Source organism: Schistocerca piceifrons, chromosome 4, assembly GCF_021461385.2.
Source record: "Schistocerca piceifrons isolate TAMUIC-IGC-003096 chromosome 4, iqSchPice1.1, whole genome shotgun sequence".
NCBI lineage: Eukaryota > Metazoa > Arthropoda > Insecta > Orthoptera > Acrididae > Schistocerca > Schistocerca piceifrons.
The window spans coordinates 111899203-111918304 of NC_060141.1; the positions used below are offsets into that span (position 1 = coordinate 111899203).

Below are 19102 nucleotides of genomic sequence, written 5' to 3' on the forward strand. Positions count from 1 at the left end.
CATTAAGCATAATTATTCTGCCTTGGACCGTCCTTTATGCCCATAAAACAAATTTCGACAGTTATCACGCAAATACCGGCCGTGGAGGCCGACATTTCATTATTGGACACTAAATAGTTCTATTTAGAACCAACCTTTGTTCTTTCCCACTGTTTGTCAACATCTGACTGCTACTCAGAAGACACATTCAGAATGAAGTTACCGTGTTCTTATTGACGAATGAGATACATGCAGTCGCTTCCTACGGAAGTGTTCTCCGTGGCCTGAATGGCACTAATGGCAGAAAGAAGAAGACTGTAGCACGCCATCTCTGTCTACGAGGCGTTCTACCGTGAGGTGAATTCCAACTTCCTGGGCACAAAGGCTGCAGGCCTCACAAAGGCAGCCGAGAGGGGCAGTGCTACTCAGCTAATGCGCGCCCGGAGGCCGAAGAATATGACCTTCCGAGGAAAAAGACAACGGCATAAGTTTGCGGCCTGTGGACTTCGACAGTAACTCAGAGATGTATAAGATTTACAAATGCAGAAGTCTCTCACCGCGGCCTATTGTGCAACCACGCATTTAAATAGAATCAGAATTCAGAAACTTATGCATTTATTTTTTCGGTCTCCTTCACTCGTTTGTAGTATTACTACACTTACTTATTTACTTAACATTCAATCACGGCATGCTTTTATGGAAAAGCTGCTGATTGTAAATATAGCTTCACACTGTTGGGATTCAGCTTTGTAGAAAAAATCAAAATGTATTCTGTAGTGATGGATCAGTAGTCTGCCGGCAGATGATGAAAATGTTATCGGGTAAAGCCAGCGCCGGCAAGCCAGTCGGGAACGAAAGAGAAGAAACGGCTGTGAGGCGGAGTCAGCCAATCGCAAGCTGAACGACTTCCCTCCAGGACGACAACGCGACAGCAGCGGCCTCCATGTGAAGATCCGCGCGCGAATGGTGGCAGCCCACTTGGAGCCGGTGTCAACGATAGCCACTTCGTTAGGAATCTCTATGTAGCTCAGTGTTATTTTTGTCTATTCTGAAGAAGGTTGATTGTTTTGTATGTCGCCCATTGCTTCCGACACATATCAAAGTCAAGTATTGTAATTGACTTATTGTAATAAAACTCATTAATACGAGTTTTTTTATTGTTTGTCTATCAATCCGAGTACGCAGAATTCCTAGACACGACAAAAAATATATTTATTTTCTGCTTATTTAGCCTGACCAGAGTAAAGCCTTAAAGCCCTCCACTACATGTGAACAGGAACAACACGTACATAAGAAATTACAAACCATTCCCAATAATAATAACAATAAAACGATGATGATAGTGGTAATAATAATTGATACTACTAATAATAGCAACAATAATAATAATAACTATTATTATTATAAGCAGTACACCTTTATTAATTTCCATGCTCCAGTTAATGATGACAATAAGAAAAATTCGAGTAAAGTAGAAGCATACTGGGAACTTTTGGAAGACGAAACATAAAATTTCCAAAATCAAATGTTGATACTGCTGGCGGCTTTTAAGGCACAAATAGGGAGCGAAAAAAACATTTCGAAAAATAGGAGGGGAATATTCAGCGTATAAAAGAACGAACAAAACTGGTACAAGACTAATTAATCTATGTAAAAACAGTTCATTTAAGATTAAGGCCCAAGTCCTTCAAAAAATTGCCAAAAAAACAAAAACATGGATATCTCCAAATATAATACTAAGGGAGTTTCAGGTACAAGACTAATTAATCTATGTAAAAACAGTTCATTTAAGATTAAGGCCCAAGTCCTTCAAAAAATTGCCAAAAAAACAAAAACATGGATATCTCCAAATAATATACTAAGGGAGTTTCAGTTAGATCACGTGGTTATCTCTCAAACCTATATTAAAGAAATCATTAATATAAAAGTAGAAAGAAGTAGGGAATTTCCCTCTGATTATTACCTGACTAAAATTAAAATGAAACTTCTCCCTAATAAAAACCAACATTTATAGCAAAAACTGATTAAATATTACATAGACAGGTTGAAAATCACAAAACAGGCAATAAAACATTTTCAAGAAGACATTACAACCGCTAAATCGAGGAAATGACAAGAATTGTTTAAGCAAATCAACAGGCAGCGAAGAATGTTTTTGGATCAAAAAAAGTGGAGAAGGACGTCTGGGGGAATGAAACCTACGAAAAAGCAGTTGCAGAAAGAACAAAACAGTGGAATAAATGGAAATATTCTGGGAAGACTGAGCACCTTGATAAATTTAACATCCAAAGGAAAGGAACAGCAAGAATAATGAAGACTGGTAAACGATCATGTGAGGAGTCACAACTTCTTGACGTACAAAACAGATTTGATGGAAATAACTCAAGGAATTTCTATCAGAGGTTTGAACTTGTAAAGGACTACCAAGCTCCAAGTATTTTCTTCAAAGATGAAACAGGCTTAAGCAATAACCAGAACTGTGAATTATAAAGAAAGAACTTTGAACAACTCTTGAGCTGTAGAGAACCGAAGTGTAAGCTAGAACTTTCAGACCTTCATGAAAACACAGAAACAAATCCACCACATACAGCTGAAGAAATTAGAAAAGCAATAAATACACTTAAAAAAACAAAGCCCGTGGAAAAGACTATATTGCTGCTGAACTTATAAAGTGGTCTGAACAACAAATTGACACTAACCTTCAGATCAAGTTTGAAGAAATAAGGGAAATTGAAAAAAAAAAAAAAAAAAGACTCGAAATGGCTCTTATCCATCCTTTGCGTAAGAAAAGTGATAATCGTAATGTAAATAACTACAGAGGTATATATATGTCTTTTGCCAGTGGATTATAAAATAGTTTCAACAATATTACTAAACATGGCAGAAGCAACACTTGATACCGATTTGGGACAATATCAGAGTGGATTCAGAAAGGGCAGATCTTGCTCAGAACAGATTTTCAACCTAAAGTTCATAATCTCTCACAGAATTACAAACTCTATAGACGTAGTTGTAACGTCGTTTACTTCACATCTATGGTCACAAATTTTTATGTCATCAGACTACCGGTTTCAGTCTATAATGGCCATCTTCAAATCAGTTCTATAAAAACATGTTCTAATATACTGGAGCCATAGTGGTGTATTAGGACAAGTTTTTATTAAAAAAGATATGAAGGTGGTCATTATAGACCGCAACCGGTAGTCTGGTTACATAAAAATTCGTAACCATAGACGTGAAGTGAAGGAAGTTTATTCTACTCGTAATTTCAGGCCACTGTTCAATTCGCAAAAGTGTCGTAGCTTGTTACAGTAGTTTTAACATTTATAGATTTTCAAAAGGCATTTGATTTGGTTTATAGGCAAACACTAGATGAAGTGATCCAAGAATGCGGCATTAAATCTAAACCGACATACCTTATTCGTGAAACGCTCACAGACACCAAATCAAATGTAAAGTTTCGGGGTGAAATATCTAAGGCATTCGAAACAAAAACTGGTGTAAGGCAAGGTGACGTCCCGTCTCCACTCCTCTTCAGCTGTGTCCTAGAGAAAATGCTATGAGAATAGAAATGAAAACTAAAAGAACATAAGCTATCACAAATAAAGCTTGGGACTAAGAACAAAGGTACTGAAATCCATTGTCTACCATTTGCGGATGATTTTGCCATTCTTTCTGAAAACCTAACAAATGCAGCCATACAAATTACTCTCTTAAAAGGAATAGCCAAGAAGGCAGGTTTAAGAATTTCTGTAGGAAAAACAACATTTATGACAAACGTAAAAAACCCTAGTAACGGAATTGGACAGAAACATTTAAATATTTCGGAGAAATAATTCAAGAAAATGGCCAAGAAAAATTCCCTCTAGACGGAAGAGTACGCGAAATGGAGATAGCATGTGGTGTAACCACGAACATTTACAACAAAATATCTCTGTCTAAAATCTGGAAAATGTAGCTCTACAACACAGAAATGAAACCAGAATGTCTCCAACCAGATGAATGTTTAGTGTTGAATTACAAATTACACCAACTTGAAGTCCGAGAAAGAAGAATCATACGAAAAGTATTCGGTCGGCTAAGAAATACAGTGATAAATAAATTAAGAAGAGGCGAAGAAGTATATAGCAACGTAGAAAACCCAACTGAAACGCTACGGAGGAGGTGACTGCTAATTTTTGGTGCTTTATATAAAATTAACGACAACAGATTAACCAATCAGATTATTAAATATCTTTGAGCCAAGAAGTCAACGGCAGCCTGGACTCAAGAAGATAGGAAAGTTTGGAAAGAGGCAACATAAGTAAAGATGATGAAACATAAAGAGAGATTTTTAAGAAAGAAATGGAAGGATTCGAAGGCAGGATCAGAATGGTCTGAGGAGAGACAAAGGATACATAGTGAGAAGATTAATGAATGCAGGAGGAGGAACAAAGAAGAACAAAGGAGCAAACATTGAAATTGGTGCGTGGTCCTTAAATGAGCCATGCGGTAAGAGAAGGAAGTGCATTTAGAATGATATAAATTAGCTTAAAGTACTTCAAACCATTGTCAGAAGCGAAAGGGATAAAGAAAGAGAATAAGTTTTAAATAACAGTGATAGTTGCTGTTACGAAAGAATAGAACATAAATAGAGACTTCTAATGGGCTGCACAGAATGTGGGAGAAATGGCTATTGGGATAAAAGGTTGACAGTTAGCTGTCTTTTGAAGTTTGAAAAAGCCTATTCCGAGGTCGGATCCTGATAACGAAGATGATTTTAAAAACATGGCAGTGTAATGCGACAGTACAGAGAGAATTTTACTACGTTGAGAACGAGTATTTCTGCTGTACTGTACATACAGCAGTCTAAGAGTTGAAAACAAATAAGAGGGAACTCAGTGATTGAGAACACGATAGAGCAAACCTATATTACGATAGTCTCTACGCTTATCGGGGCGTAGTCATGATAATTGTACGTAGGCTACAGCGATATGGTCTACAAGGGCGTGCCGAAATTTGTATGTGAAAATTCCTAAAGATTTTCAGATGAAACAAACTTTATTATTATTTTACGTCTTTATTCTTTATGTCTACTTATATATTTCCCAACATATTCACCCTGGCGACGAACACGTTTCTCCCAAAGAGAGATCAGTTTCTCGATACCGTCGCTGTAGAACGTTTGATTTTGTTCACGGAGCCACAGTCCCACCTCTCAGAGTGGTCCTAGAAGCTTTCTTTAAGCTTTGGAAACAGTTGAAAATCGGATTGGGCCAAGTCGGGACTGTATTGAGGATGATCGGTGGCAGTGAACCCCAGGCGTCGGGTTGTTAGAGACGTCACAGCATTCGTGGGTGGTCTGGCATTGTCGTACTGAAGTGGATGATCTACGTATGGACGATCCATCGAATTCGTGCTTTCAGTTTTGTGAGTGACAACATCACACCGTTCCTCACGCACTGCCAAGTTACACGAACAATTCGGGGTCCTCATGCGGCATAAGTTTGCAGCTTGCGTCAACGAAGCACGAAAGTCGATCGAGTTATGTGCCTGATGCGTAATACCTCGACCGACATTGAGAACAGAATGACAAACAACTGAGCAATACTTTACAGCATACTCTCGCAAAAAGCATACGTAAGAGATGCGTGGTATACAAGCATTCATAGCCGGTTCAAGCCTGCGTGAGCGAAGTGACGATGACACATTATTACAGACAGCAGTTGTGTCTTCATTCCAGTCTAAGCAATGGTCCAAAATTATCCCAAAGTTCTTTCCAGAAGAAGAAAAAGCTATTTCTGCGCCGTTTAGGATTAGTTATTAAACAAATTCTGTGAACTGAGGGGTAATAAGTCTCTTGTGAGTAACTGAGGTTGATTGCGTCTTAGATTTGTTAAGTTTTAAATCTACTTTCTGCGCAAGTTCTGACAAGACGGTAAATCGGCATTTATATGCTGGAAGACTGTGTACAGGTTTCTTGGGCTTGCACTCAGATATAACCGAAGGTCGCTAGCGAGTAGTAACATAGTAAGCAAGTACGTATAGATTAAAACTGTGTGCCGGACCGAGAGTCGAACTCGTGATCTTTGCTTTTCGCAAACAAGTGCTCTATCGACTGAGCTACCCAAGGACGACTCAAGACACGTTCTCACAGCGTCACTTCCACCAGTACCTCGTCTCCGACCTTCCAAACTTCACAGAAGCTCTCCTGCAAAACAAGACTCCTGGAAGAAAGAGTAGGGCGGAGACATAGTACAGCCACAGCTTGGGGGATGTTTCCGGAATGAAACTGTCACCCTACAGCTTTTCTTCCAAGAGTGCTAGTCTCGAAAGCTTCGCAGGGGCGCTTCTGTAATGTTTGGAAGGTAGAAGACGAGATACTGGCGGAAGTGAAACTGTGAGGAGAGGTTCTGAGTCATGTGTTGGTAGCTCACTCGGTACAGTACCTGCCGTCCGCCCCGATAGCTGGGTGGTCGCCGGCACGGTAGCTCAGCGTGTTCGGTCAGAGGGTTAGCTGCCGTCCGTAATAAAAAAACTGAAGTAATCAATCAACAACGAACTTAAATGGATGTCTTACGACGTCCGCCCCGAGCAGATGCAACGAACAATAGTGAGCAAAATGAGATTTAAAAAAAAAGTGGTTAGCGCGACGGACTGCCGTTCTCAGGGGCCCGGGTTCGATTCCCGGCTGGGTCGGAGATTTTCTCCGCTCAGGGACTGGGTGTAGTGTTGTTTCCATAATCATTTCATACCCATCCGGCGCGCAGGTCGCCCAATGTGGCGTCGACTGTAATAAGACCTGCACCAAGGCGGCGGGACGCAATCCCGCAAGGGCCCTCCCGGCCAATGACGCCAAACGCTCATTTCATTTCCTCAGTACTTGCCCATGAAAGTCAAAGTTCCCGAGTTCGAGTCTCTGTCCACCAAAAGGTTTTAATCCGCCAGCTACATATCAACGCACACTTCGCTGCAGACTTAGAATTTTATTATGATGAAGTCGGTCCATTAAAAATGTCTTTGAACGGTCGACGAGGACGAGGATGTACAGCAGGCAGTTGCGGCCTCTTTCACTCAGCAGGATCAGTGTTTTTCACACAGGTGTCTTCAAGATGGGTTGTTGGTGGGGCGTTATGCCTGATTGGCATACCGATTCAGGACTGTACGGCTTTTGACCGGAAACTCTTTGATCGCTCCTTATGTACCAGTCTCCTGCCTTTCAATGGTCAGCATGAGCACAGCTCTTTACATCGCATTTGCGACATTTCTGTACTTTCTAAGAACTTTTAACTTCTTTCCTTACCTACCATAAACAATTCCTTAAGTACATTACAGTTTTGTTTCCAAACAATATGGTGTAGAAAGATGGTTTCATATATTTTGTAATTATTTGTCTCTGTGTTCTGAGTCGATACTTCCGGTTTTCTATTCTTTGATGTTTATTTTGTCTCTATCGGAATAAGCCTGTTTCACTACTGTAGACTTCAAAGGGTTGTTGTTGTAGTCTTCAGTTCGATCACTGCTCTGGTGCTGTTTTTCACTACTTTGGTCTAGCCTGATAATTTTTTTTGTCTATTATAACTGGGGTGACATACAGCTATTTGAATCTGTTTACTGTATTCAAATTCAGAACTCTGTTGACATTTTCCACCATCTACACATGCCTCCCTCCAACCTAGAAACAAGTCACCACGTTTAGTCAAGTTGTATCGCAAAGCTCTTGTCTTCCTAAATCAACTCATTATCTCTTCATTAGTTATCCCATGTAGCCATCTAACCTTCAGCATGTTCTGGTAACACTGACTATCGAAACATTTCACTTTCTTCATGTCTGCACTGTTTATGGGAAACGTTTCACAAACGTACAAGACTATGAGGGAAAAAATACTTAACACATAAATTAATATTCGAAGGTATCACACACGTCTTTTTCAGAAACGTTTCTAATGCTACTGATAGACTGAATTTTCAAATGGTTCAAATAGCTCCGAGCATTATGGGACCTAACATCTGAGGTCATCCGTCCCCTAGAACTTATAGGTACTTAAACCTAACCTAAAAATCACACATATCCATGCCCGAGGCAGGATTCGAACCTGCGGCCGTGGCGGTTGCGCGGTTCCAAACTGAAGCGCTTAGAACCGCTCGGCCACACCGGCCGGTGCCTGAATTTTATGTCCTCATTTTTTGCCATCTTTAGTTATCTCGTTGTCTAAATTGCTAAAGTCTTCAACACTTTCTGCTTCTAATTTTCTAACATCGTTCCCCCAGAATCACCTCTCTTAATACTTATACCTTACACCCGATATTCTGTTCACTGTCTTACACGTTCCTTTTAACTATCTTCAAGGTCATTTACTACCTCTGGCAGAATTACAATATCACTGGGAAATACTTAATTTTTCTCTTATATGTGTAGTGCGTGATGGCATTTCACGAAGTATTTTCAGTGTTGGTACACCCTAGGTCCGACCTCCTGCGACAATAATGCTAAATGCAGCGACGCTACAGTCGCATGTTCGAATCCTGCCTCGGGCATGGATGTGTGTGATGTCCTTATGTTAGTTAGGTTTAAGTAGTTCTAAGTTCTAGGGGACTGATGACCTCAGATGTTGAGTCCCATAGTGCTCAGAGCCATTTGAACCATTTTTGAAATGCAGCGAGTAATTAGTGTGCTGGGCAGAGGTGCGCTACAAAAGTAGTGTGTGACGAGTTGAGAACTTAGGCTGGACGTGATGCGTGCTGGGATAGCCCAAGCAATTTAGGCGTTCGCTCGCGTAAAGAGGGATATCTGGGTTCGACTTCCGGTCCACCACTGAATTATTTCAATGCTCCCATACGACTGACATCGGTATTTCTATTTCATTACAAACCTTTTCGGTTTGTTTTCCCTGTACTGTAACTCCTTTCACAAATTTCTCGGTGGTTTAAAGCGTGAAGTATCCAGTCTGTTTACATGATACAGAATCCACTCAGGTCGAACACTGTAGTCGATTGTTCTCAAAGTAAATTCTGAAAAACAAAAAATTTAAACGCAATAAGAAGTGAAATCAATGATATAGACAACGAGAGTGAAATACGTATAAGTGCTGTGTCTCCAAAAGGTACAGCATAAACCAAAATGTTCCCGACGGTTAAATTGGTTAAGTTATAGTTTATACTACGTCCTTTGGTCGCAGAAACAGAAAATACATTAGAAGTTACATCACCGGCACACTAATAGTCTACCGTAGAACAGAAATATGTACTTGCTACACTTGAACAGAAGAGCGCTGCGTCAGGAAGAGATTACGCTGCTACTAGAGGATGCACCAATCTGGGACTTGGTCGAGCCGCTAATGCATGTAAGAATAATTACATGACATGAGGCACTAGCAGAAAGCTTCCTGGCAATATCCCAAATGCGCGCCAACATTTCGTGTGTCCGTTCCGCCAGCCGGATTTATAACCTATGTAGCTCCCGCATTAGTGAAGGGCCTTAGGGAAATGGCACAGTGCTTCAGAATTTGTACTTGCGTTTAGGAAGCGCCCACCTCAAATGCCCGTCCTAGGACTCACTTGGTTTTCCGCGGTGCAGGACAATCATTTCTGGGTATTGTTGAGATCAGTAACAAACGCACATTTCTCTAACCATTCTTTTTAAAATCCAGTGATCTAGACATCCAAGAGACACTAAATTCCACCCTTTCTTTCATATCATGTAGTGCAGAAAATGGCTGCTGCTAAGTGCCGTGCCTCAGTCTTGACACTTGCACCACTGCTGTATTTGCTGGCCTTAAAACCACTTAACTCTGCTGACAAGTTAATACAGCTTGTACGACAGGTAATCGACTGGAAGTGAGGCCTCCTGCAGGCAGTACCTGCCACAGGAGATGAATTTAAGCTTCGGAGAACACCCGCCCCGCCTTCTCCTTACTCCCCATCACTCCGTTCCGGACACCTTTTAACGCAACTTGTGTGAGATAATGGACAACGTTGTCTCATAAACAGATTAAAACTAGTTCCCATCCAGTGGGTAGGCCTTAATTTGTCAACCAGTTTAACTCAATAATGAAGCGAATGCAACAGTTAACTTCCTCTCAAATATTCGTTGTTGGGACACATTCTAGGAATTCCCACCTCGTTGAGAAGAGCGAGGTTTCCTCCCTGCTTCATATTTAGTAATGGATACAAAACATAAAGGGAAAATGTGTGTGATCCATCCGCTCTCATCTTTTGTGAAGACTTAAAAAGTATAGATGTTTCGACGGCGTAGTATATATGAGACAAATACACGGTTTTTAGTCTTGTAACAAGGTATAGTATTCTATTGTGTCATTAATTCATTCCACACATGTGGTAGTATGGATGCGTATACATTACTTCGATAGGCTACAACATATATTTTCGGAATAAGCACAAATCGCGGATTTTGAAACGAACTGTGAATATTGTATTGCACGCAGCGTAGCCAAGTCAGTGGGTCGAATGCACAATACAGCACACTTGCAATCTCTCTTGTCTGCATGAAATTAAGGAAAGAAAAGAAAAACCTAGGTTGTTATTATGACCTAAAGCACAACAATCTAATTCAGTCTTTTGCGTCAAATTTCTACAAACTGATGTTCTTCGAAACGTCGCAAATATATAGCAAACGTCTTGCGCTACCCATTAATGACGGCTTAAGACATGTATATTAAACCCAGAGTTTTTTTTTCATTCTATCCTTTTTGTGCTCTCCTAGGGCAGATGCAACCAGATAAGCAATGCGACTTTCATGCGATATGTAATTTTCATCACTCTTTTTCTGCCGCAGAACTTTTTCAGTATCTCTCTTAACATACATATTTCTATTATCTGCATAAAAGTGACGTGTGTAACGGCTTCGTTGTATTTGTGTATGGGAATATATCTTCATCTGCTTCTTCATTTGAGCTGTACGTTAATGGGGTAAACTACCTAGCGCTATATTATCGATCCAAAACCGCCCTACCTCCAAGAGGAGATAAAAGCTGTTCCAGCTTTCATTTCCATAGCTTATATTATTTCAGTATCTAACAGCTCTTTTAAGCCCTCCCAACAATGCACCGGTGTACTGCCAACATCTTTCAACCTTTCTTAGTCCCTAGTTTTCCCTTTCTTCCGGATCCATTGCTTTTCCATTCATCGTCTTTTATAGTTCCTTTCCCGCATTATTGCCACTGTTGTTTCGATTAATTAGGTACTGCTGTCATGATATTTTGTTATTGTATCGTTACTCCCATTTCACAGGAAGATCATTTTAAAAACAATTCAAGAATCCTATTGATCTTCTTTTAGAAACAGTAAACAGCCGATCAGTTATAAGACGGAAGATTTATTAAAACACCTTTACCATAGTTTCAACGTTTATGAAAACTTCTTCTTCAGCAGGAAATATTAACCACTGGATTACATGTTTTGGCAAGGGTACTTTAAAATATAGCCTAAAGGCGTCAGTAATATATAAAATTTCACCTCCATAATAATTGAAAAATCCACAGCATAGTTGTTGTCATTTGGTATTTCCTCACCAAGGAAGTGGACTAGCTGTACATTAATGAGGAAATACCAAATGAAAGAAACCATGTCGTGCATGTTTCTATTATTATGGAGGTGAAATTTTGTACCTTACTGACGTCTTTAGGCTATATTTTAAATTACCTCTGCCAAAACGTGTAACCCAGTTGTCAGTCTTTTCCTTCTGAAGAAGATATTTTTACAAACGTTTGAAACCATATCAAAAGAGTTTTAATAAAGCTTCCATTTTGAAACTGGTCGGCTGTCTTCCTTTTCTACAAGACGGTTTCATCCGACGATTCCTGCTTCAGCCACGTATAACATTTTAACATCCCATTTATAATAGCAACGCCATTATTGCAACAGCATCGTTCATTGCTACAGCAATTTTCATTATTATTATTATTAGCCCCATATATGTAATTCTGTAATTATGTTTCGTTAGGCGCAAGCTACGGCCTGAAGACGCTAATCTTGCAAGTAAAGAGAAATGGATGAATTAAATGGCATGACGGTCAGATAAATATCTTCATAGTTTTTTTCAGTGTGTATGTAATAGCTATATGACTTTTGCATCTTAAGTCAACGAATTCATTATTTACTTACACATAGTGCCGAGTGGGCTAGTAAAACGTTTATTAAACAAAGATTGTATTCATATTAATCATCGTCTGTATGCAGTAACATTAAAACGATACAAATAAACGTTTCATACAACACATCTACAAAGGAACGATATCGGTCGCGAAAGCTGTTTCAACAATGTTTATTAATGATTGAATTCCAGTCTTCTTGGAGGTGGGTAGAGATGGAGCATCAACTGTTTTGGGAAAGAGAGAGATAACGACTGAACATGATCTTGAGGAAAGTATCATAGTAACTGGTTGAAATGATAACCCAATACCCGTCAATATAAAAAACTCGACTGAAACGAGATGCAAATGACTACCCTCCTGAAAAGGAACCTAGTACCATATACACTGCATCATCTCAAAAAAATATATATATTAAATATGCATGTGGGATTAACTGGAGATATCTCTTAGTAGGGTGGGACCAATCTCAGTGGCAAAGTTGAATCACCTACTTTCTGATAATGAGTATCTGGCAAGAACAGATACTTATAAATTGAAATATTTCTAATACTGCTGAAAATGCACCCCACACTGATCACATTGTCATCATGTGTGTGAAATAATCTTCAGCTTTTTATTCCTGTAGTTGCGTAAAAGTATTTACTGTCATCAGTTACTATTTCGCAAATGCATTACTCGTGCTCACTTTTACGACTGTGCTTTCCTTTCCTCAGAGACATAGTAGAGACAGTATCAAAAATGTCCTTCAGACCATTAATATTACAGAGAGAAATTATAATGAACCGTGGTAAGAAACTTTCGATGTTTCGAAGATATGATTCCAGCATCAGGAATGAAAAGAGTTGGAATCGTTTTCACATTACTTTTACCACTACTTACGTCGTCAACTGGGAACTGAATGATCGTTGTAATACGGTGTCATATTATTTTTACTACTATTTACGTTCTAAATTGGAAGCACTATGATCTAGAGCGTTTCTGTACGTTTCAGTGCTTGAAGTATATAACAGTTTAAGTGCCACCGAAAATTTGTGAGTGTACTACAACAATTGTAGTCTCTTTCAATTCTCTTCACATTACTGCCGGCTTCATTCCACTGAAATGAGCATCACGTACACAGCTGAAGTCGTAACTCACGGTTTCTATTTCCTCCAGAAACACTGTTACCTTTTATTGTGTATGTTTCTAAGTAATTTTTTTCACTCAAAGTAAATGTTTTCGCAAACAATGATTGTTAAAGCCCTGATATTTAAGTAATTATGTGATTGGAGCTGCACCGTCTAATGCGCGGAGTGTACGTAACTACTTTCTCTTCCTGTATAGCATTTCATACATTAGTAAAAGCAGATCTCCTCTACATCACATGCAAGTATTTAACAGACTGCATGATTTCAGTGTATCTGTTACATGAATTATTACGGTCAAAACTTAAAATACAAAATTCAAATTTAGGTTCCAAGTAGTACTAGATGCGCATGTGTAATGCTTTAGTCAATATAGCATGGGTCATTTTATGACACTGGGGAACAATATTGTAACTTCTGATAACTGACAAATCACGTGCATTCTGTTATGTATGTTTTAGGAACGTCATAAATCGTAAAAGGTGGTCGTTATCAAACACTGATGCCACTCTCATGGTAAACCATAGATCAGTACTAAAGCAGCGTACAATATATGACGTAAATGAAATCTGCTCCGTGCTCTTGTAAGTATACCTTTCACTTTCTATCGTATATGAACGTTGGTAACAAAATTTCAGCGGCTGGTCCCGGAAGAGGTTCGAGTCCTCCCTCGGCCATGTGTGTGTGCTTGTCCTTAGGATAATTTAGGTTAAGTAGTGTGTAAGCTTAGGGACTGATGACCTTAGCAGTTAAGTCCCGTAAGATTTCACACACATTTGAACAACAAAATTGCAGCCTTCGTTTCTTTAAATGTAAAGCAAATAGAGCACAGAATTCGTACGTCTCAATCACATCGAATTACATTATTACTTCGTTTCGAATAGCTCACACTTCCATTAACTTAATCGTTGTGATATTTCTACTTAGTTTCGATGTATACATAAGAGATACACGAACTTTTTAAAGTATATACTTTTAACAAAAAAAAACTATACGGCCATATTTCCATCAGGCTTCACTCGTTCGAGAGATCCCGGCAAATAGCCTGTGATACAGCGTAACGCTTGCACTGAGTTGTTGTGAATAGTCATCGTTCTCCAGACTCAGTTTGAATAAGGGCTTCGTTAGCATAGTCCACAGCAATGTGAAACAGTACAATGGAAGTGAGGTATTGTCAATAAGAGGCAGAGTGGGTAGTAGCAATCCAAATCCCACAGTTCCATAATGGGTAATAGGCAGAAACTGCTATGCTATCATCTCTATTCCCCTTCCGCAGACATTTCCTTATTTACATCTGCATTTTACGAATTTTAGAAACAATTGTTTTTCAGACAAATTTATTGCCACTCAACTAAAGGGTAACTTAGTAGGTGAAAGATAAATTGTGATGATTCAACATACATGGAATTTTAAAGTGGATAGACGATAAACGGACGACTTAAAGATGCTCTTCCGGGAACAAATTAACAAGCGTCGAAACGCCCTCTATTTGCGCCGCAACGTCCGCATATACTACACAGTGGCAGCGAATGTGGTACTCACTGTCTTTAGCCGCTCGCGCTTCGCCCGTGGCCAGCAGCAGAGCTATGGCGCCAGCCAGCACTGTCCACAACTCCGACGACGCGGACGCCGACGACGCGTGTACAACGCCCATTGTCTTCTGCTCCACGTCCCACTCCGCCGCTGCCGACTACCCGGATCTCGCGAATCCACTCACCAGGACCGTAGCAGTAACAGAAACACACGGTGGGTGGCAGAAGGCGCGTCGGCGGGGACACGGTCCCAGTGGACCTTCTTCGCCGTCCTATACATCGTGCTGCTAATTTGACGGTGAATGCGAGGAACGGCGCACACGCGATCCGAGCAGCTGCAGCGTCAGTTGCAGTGAAAGTGGCAAAGTGGCGCCTCTGGCGTTTTTTGTCCTTTTTTGTTATTTTGTGCCCCCGTGACGCGACCACGGCCGGCTGGTGGGCGCCCTGTGGGCAGGAGGCGGCCGCTCGGGTGGAACTGACGCCTACCGCCGCGGCGCGCGCCCCGCTCAACGCAGTCGCCCGCGAGCCAGCCGGAAGGAGTGGCGCAGCGCGCATGCGCGGAGCTGGGGGCTCCGCAGCTCTGCTGCGCCTACCGGCGGAAGCGTGCGTGCGCGCAGGGGGGACCACCCCGGACGCCGCCTCGGCGAGGGGGCGGAGGGCGCGTGCCGCGATGAAATGACGCGGGCCTCGCGGCGGCTGGATCTCCCGGCTCGTGTTGCACCTGCAAGCAGATCCTCTCTGCGCAGAAAAAACGAACGTTGCCTCAGGAAGGGCTTACCACGAAATTGGGCACTCACTGGAGGAAAGGTTCGTAAAATATGACCCAACTGAACCGAGCGATACCTGACATTGGCATGAAACGTCATTGGGGAGTGTACTGCCACATGCGCACAAACAAAGGTAAAACAGAGAGGTGACGGTGTGGTAGTGAGTTGGTGATGTCTACGAATGTGTTGTTCTGATGACTGCTATTATTATTTGCATTAGAGATGGGCAAACTCGTTCATCCTTGGGAACTAGTTCACTGCTGATCGTTCTTTTTTGGGAACCGTTCATTTTTACTCGTTCACCGTTCATTTGTGCTTGGTATATGGTTCTTATGAAAAACTGAAAACTAGTAGTGTCGGTGACTGAAGCCTGGAGGGCACCAAGAGGTGGCACTTGCCTCCCCCATGGAGTAAAGAGTTTTTATTCATTACAGAATTCTTATACACTTTTAGAGGTAATTTCTGTGATGCTGCACAACCTCTCGTTTAGCCAACTGTAGCCTTGTGTGGTTGATCGCAGGGAAATAATGTAGGGTGGTGCACGGAAAACCGGCCCCGAGTACAGACTGCTCGCCAATTACGGACGATGTGTTGCCCGTTACGAGCAGATACAACAAACAGACATATATGTAATAATTAGGCAGTTAAGAAATAACAAGCTAATGCAAGCAACAATTGCGAAACAATCGATCACGATGTGTAGAGAGCTGGAGAAGAGAACATAGCTCATGTTGTCTTACAAACCTGTTGGTGGCTGTTTCCCAACTTAATAGACCACAAGTGTCTTGTATAAAATTCTTCGTTTCGACTTCCACTACATAGCTACGCTACGTTGTAAACAATAATCGTTTACACCCTATGTATACTTCACGTTTTCTCTGAGTTCGTAGGCGAAGTAGAGACTTTATGGAAGCATAAAGTAAAATGTGGTTTTCTCATACTTGCGTCACACGCTTAGTAAAAATTAGGTTTTTATGTTGCATTATTAAAGTTAATGCAGCAATAATAATAATAATAATAATAATAAAGTTCGCAGCAATGAAGTTTTTGATTTGAAAGCTCCTTCTCAACAAATGTTTTTGAGATAATAAATAAATACGATTTTATGGCAATCTATGTCTTTTCAAATGGAGAGGCACCGCTTTTCCTACTGAGCCAAAATGACCCACAACTAATTTTTTTTTCAAAGAAACCAAACTAGCAGGTAATGCAAATTGGAAACAACCAAACTTAAAAATAATTAGAGCCTTCCTAAATGTAATGTTTTGTATATGAAAGATAAACGAAAATCGTTTTATATGAATTTTCTTACACTAAAAATTAAGCAAATTATTGAAAGTTAGCTGCTAAATCAAGTCGATGAAACCAAAAAATATATGAATAACAAAAAAAAAACTTGCCTTGTTATAAGTATGTCTTCTGCTGTTCATCGATATAATGAAGTGAGCTGATATGCCCTTTTGTTACCTGAAAAGACGTACCTATTACATACAACGTAATTTTTATATAATTTACGTAACTATAAAATACTTTTAGATTACCATTCGTGGACGCTGAATAGCCAGAACTAAGTGCAAGAACAGTTTGGAACACATGTAAAAATAGGCGAGCGCAGTGAACGAAACGAGCTACTGGATACTGAACTAACTAGGAGCAATTGGCAGTGGAACTGAGACAGGTGGTCATGCGAAGAACGACGAGTGCGGCCGAGGGAGACCGAGACTGAGACGAGCACGCGATCGAGGCTGAAACGAGAACTGCCGAAGTGACCGCCGCGACCGAAGTGAACTAGTGAACTATGAACCGATCATTCCTCGTTCCCGGGAGCTATAAGTAGACCGCCGCGACCGAAGTGAAATATGAACCAATCATTCCTCGTTCCCGGGAACTATAAGTAGACCGCCGCAACCGAAGAGAACTATAAACCGATCGTTCCTTGAAATTCTTTCCTCGGTTCTTCCTCTCATCTTGGTGAACCGTTCCTTTGTATTCATTCGTTCGCGAACTCCCCATCTCTAATTTGCATGTCTGGCTCCCGGTACCTGAATGGTCAGCGTGACGGACTATCAATCCTCTGGGCCCGGGTTTGATTCTACATCTACATCTACATTTATACTCCACAAGCAACCCAACGGTGTGTGGAGGAGGGCACTTTACGTGCCACGGTCATTACCTCCCTTTTCTGTTCCAGTCGCGTATTGTTCGCGGGAAGGACGACTGTCTGAAAGCCTCCGTACGCGCTCGAATCCCTCTAATTTTACATTCGTGATCTCCTCGGGAGGTATAAGTAGGGGGAAGCAATATATTCGATACCTCATCCACCCTCTCGAAACCTGGCGAGCAACCTACACCGCGATGCAGAGCGCCTCTCTTGCAGAGTCTGCCACTTGAGTTTGCTAAACATCTCCGTAACGCTATCACGGTTACCAAATAACCCTGTGACAAAACGCGCCGCTCTTCTTTGGATCTTCTCTATCTCCTCCGTTAACCCGATCTGGTACGGATCCCACACTGATTAACAATACTCAAGTATAGGTCGAACGAGTATTTTGTAAGCCACCTCCTTCGTTGATGGACTAAATTTTCTAAGGGCTCTTCCAATGAATTTCAACCTAGCACCCGCCTTACCAACAATTAATTTTATTTGATCATTCCACTTCAAATCGTTCCGCTGGATGCGAGCGGGTAAGCTACGTGATTTTCACGTGCTCTGTTTTCTTCATCAGTTTTTAGTAACCGCCTTCCTCGAGCCTCTCCTCACAATATAAATACTTGCCGTCATCCTGTAAGTGAAATTACAGATCGTACGTTTTCAGACATCAAACCTTTAAAAGTCAACATGGAGAGAGATGTGTATCGCCATACACCAAGTGTGACGTTACCAGCTCTGGGAGTCATATCGTGCACTTCTATACCTCACTTTCAGTCGAGAGGGCGTAATTATATCCCGGACAGTTGGCAGCGCTGTTGGCAACCTTCAACTGCGAAGTGGTAACAGCCGCAGACTGAAACAGTAGCCGTCTACACAGATGTAACAGCAATGAGGCTTTCCGAGAGAGACGTTTACAAAATAGCGTTACGTTATTGGTTAGGTAGAGCCGCGAAGCAGCTGCACCCAACCCACTTCAATCGTCAGGGATCAACTTACGCCGATTCAACTACAGTACTTGGGAAAGTTAATTTTAGTTGATATGACGTAAGTGCGGAGTTAGGTACAGACAACCATTGCAGCAAATAAGCTCAATAGTAGGAGATCCTACACAATATTCAAATTCTTTTCGCTGCATTATTATTTTATCCTTTGTGTTATGACACAGTGCAGACGAAGTACTTAGTGCACCTTCGGTGCGCAAACAATGAGAGCCGAACGAAGTGTGTGGTGTCACCGCCAGACACCACACTTGCTAGGTGGTAGCTTTAAATCGGCCGCAGTCCATTAGTACATGTCGGACCCGCGTGTCGCCACTTTCAGTGATAGCAGTCCGAGCGCCACCACACGGCAGGTCTAGAGAGACGTACTAGCACTCGCCCAGTTGTACGGACGACGTAGCTAGCGATGCACACTGACGAAGCCTCGCTCATTTGCAGAGCAGATAGAATAGCCTTCA

The 19102-nt window shown here is 41.2% G+C and overlaps 1 protein-coding gene across 1 annotated transcript in view; it reads right to left on the reverse strand.

Moving 5' to 3' along the window:
- Window positions 1-15183, reverse strand: part of LOC124795640 (hemicentin-2-like) — a 729491-nt gene extending 714308 nt beyond the window's left edge. The window contains exon 1 of the mRNA XM_047259713.1: window positions 14738-15183. Coding sequence (XP_047115669.1) covers window positions 14738-14849 — 112 coding nt within the window. The 5' untranslated portion in view covers window positions 14850-15183. The remainder of the gene's footprint in view (window positions 1-14737) is intronic.
- Window positions 15184-19102: the final 3919 nt, after the last annotated feature.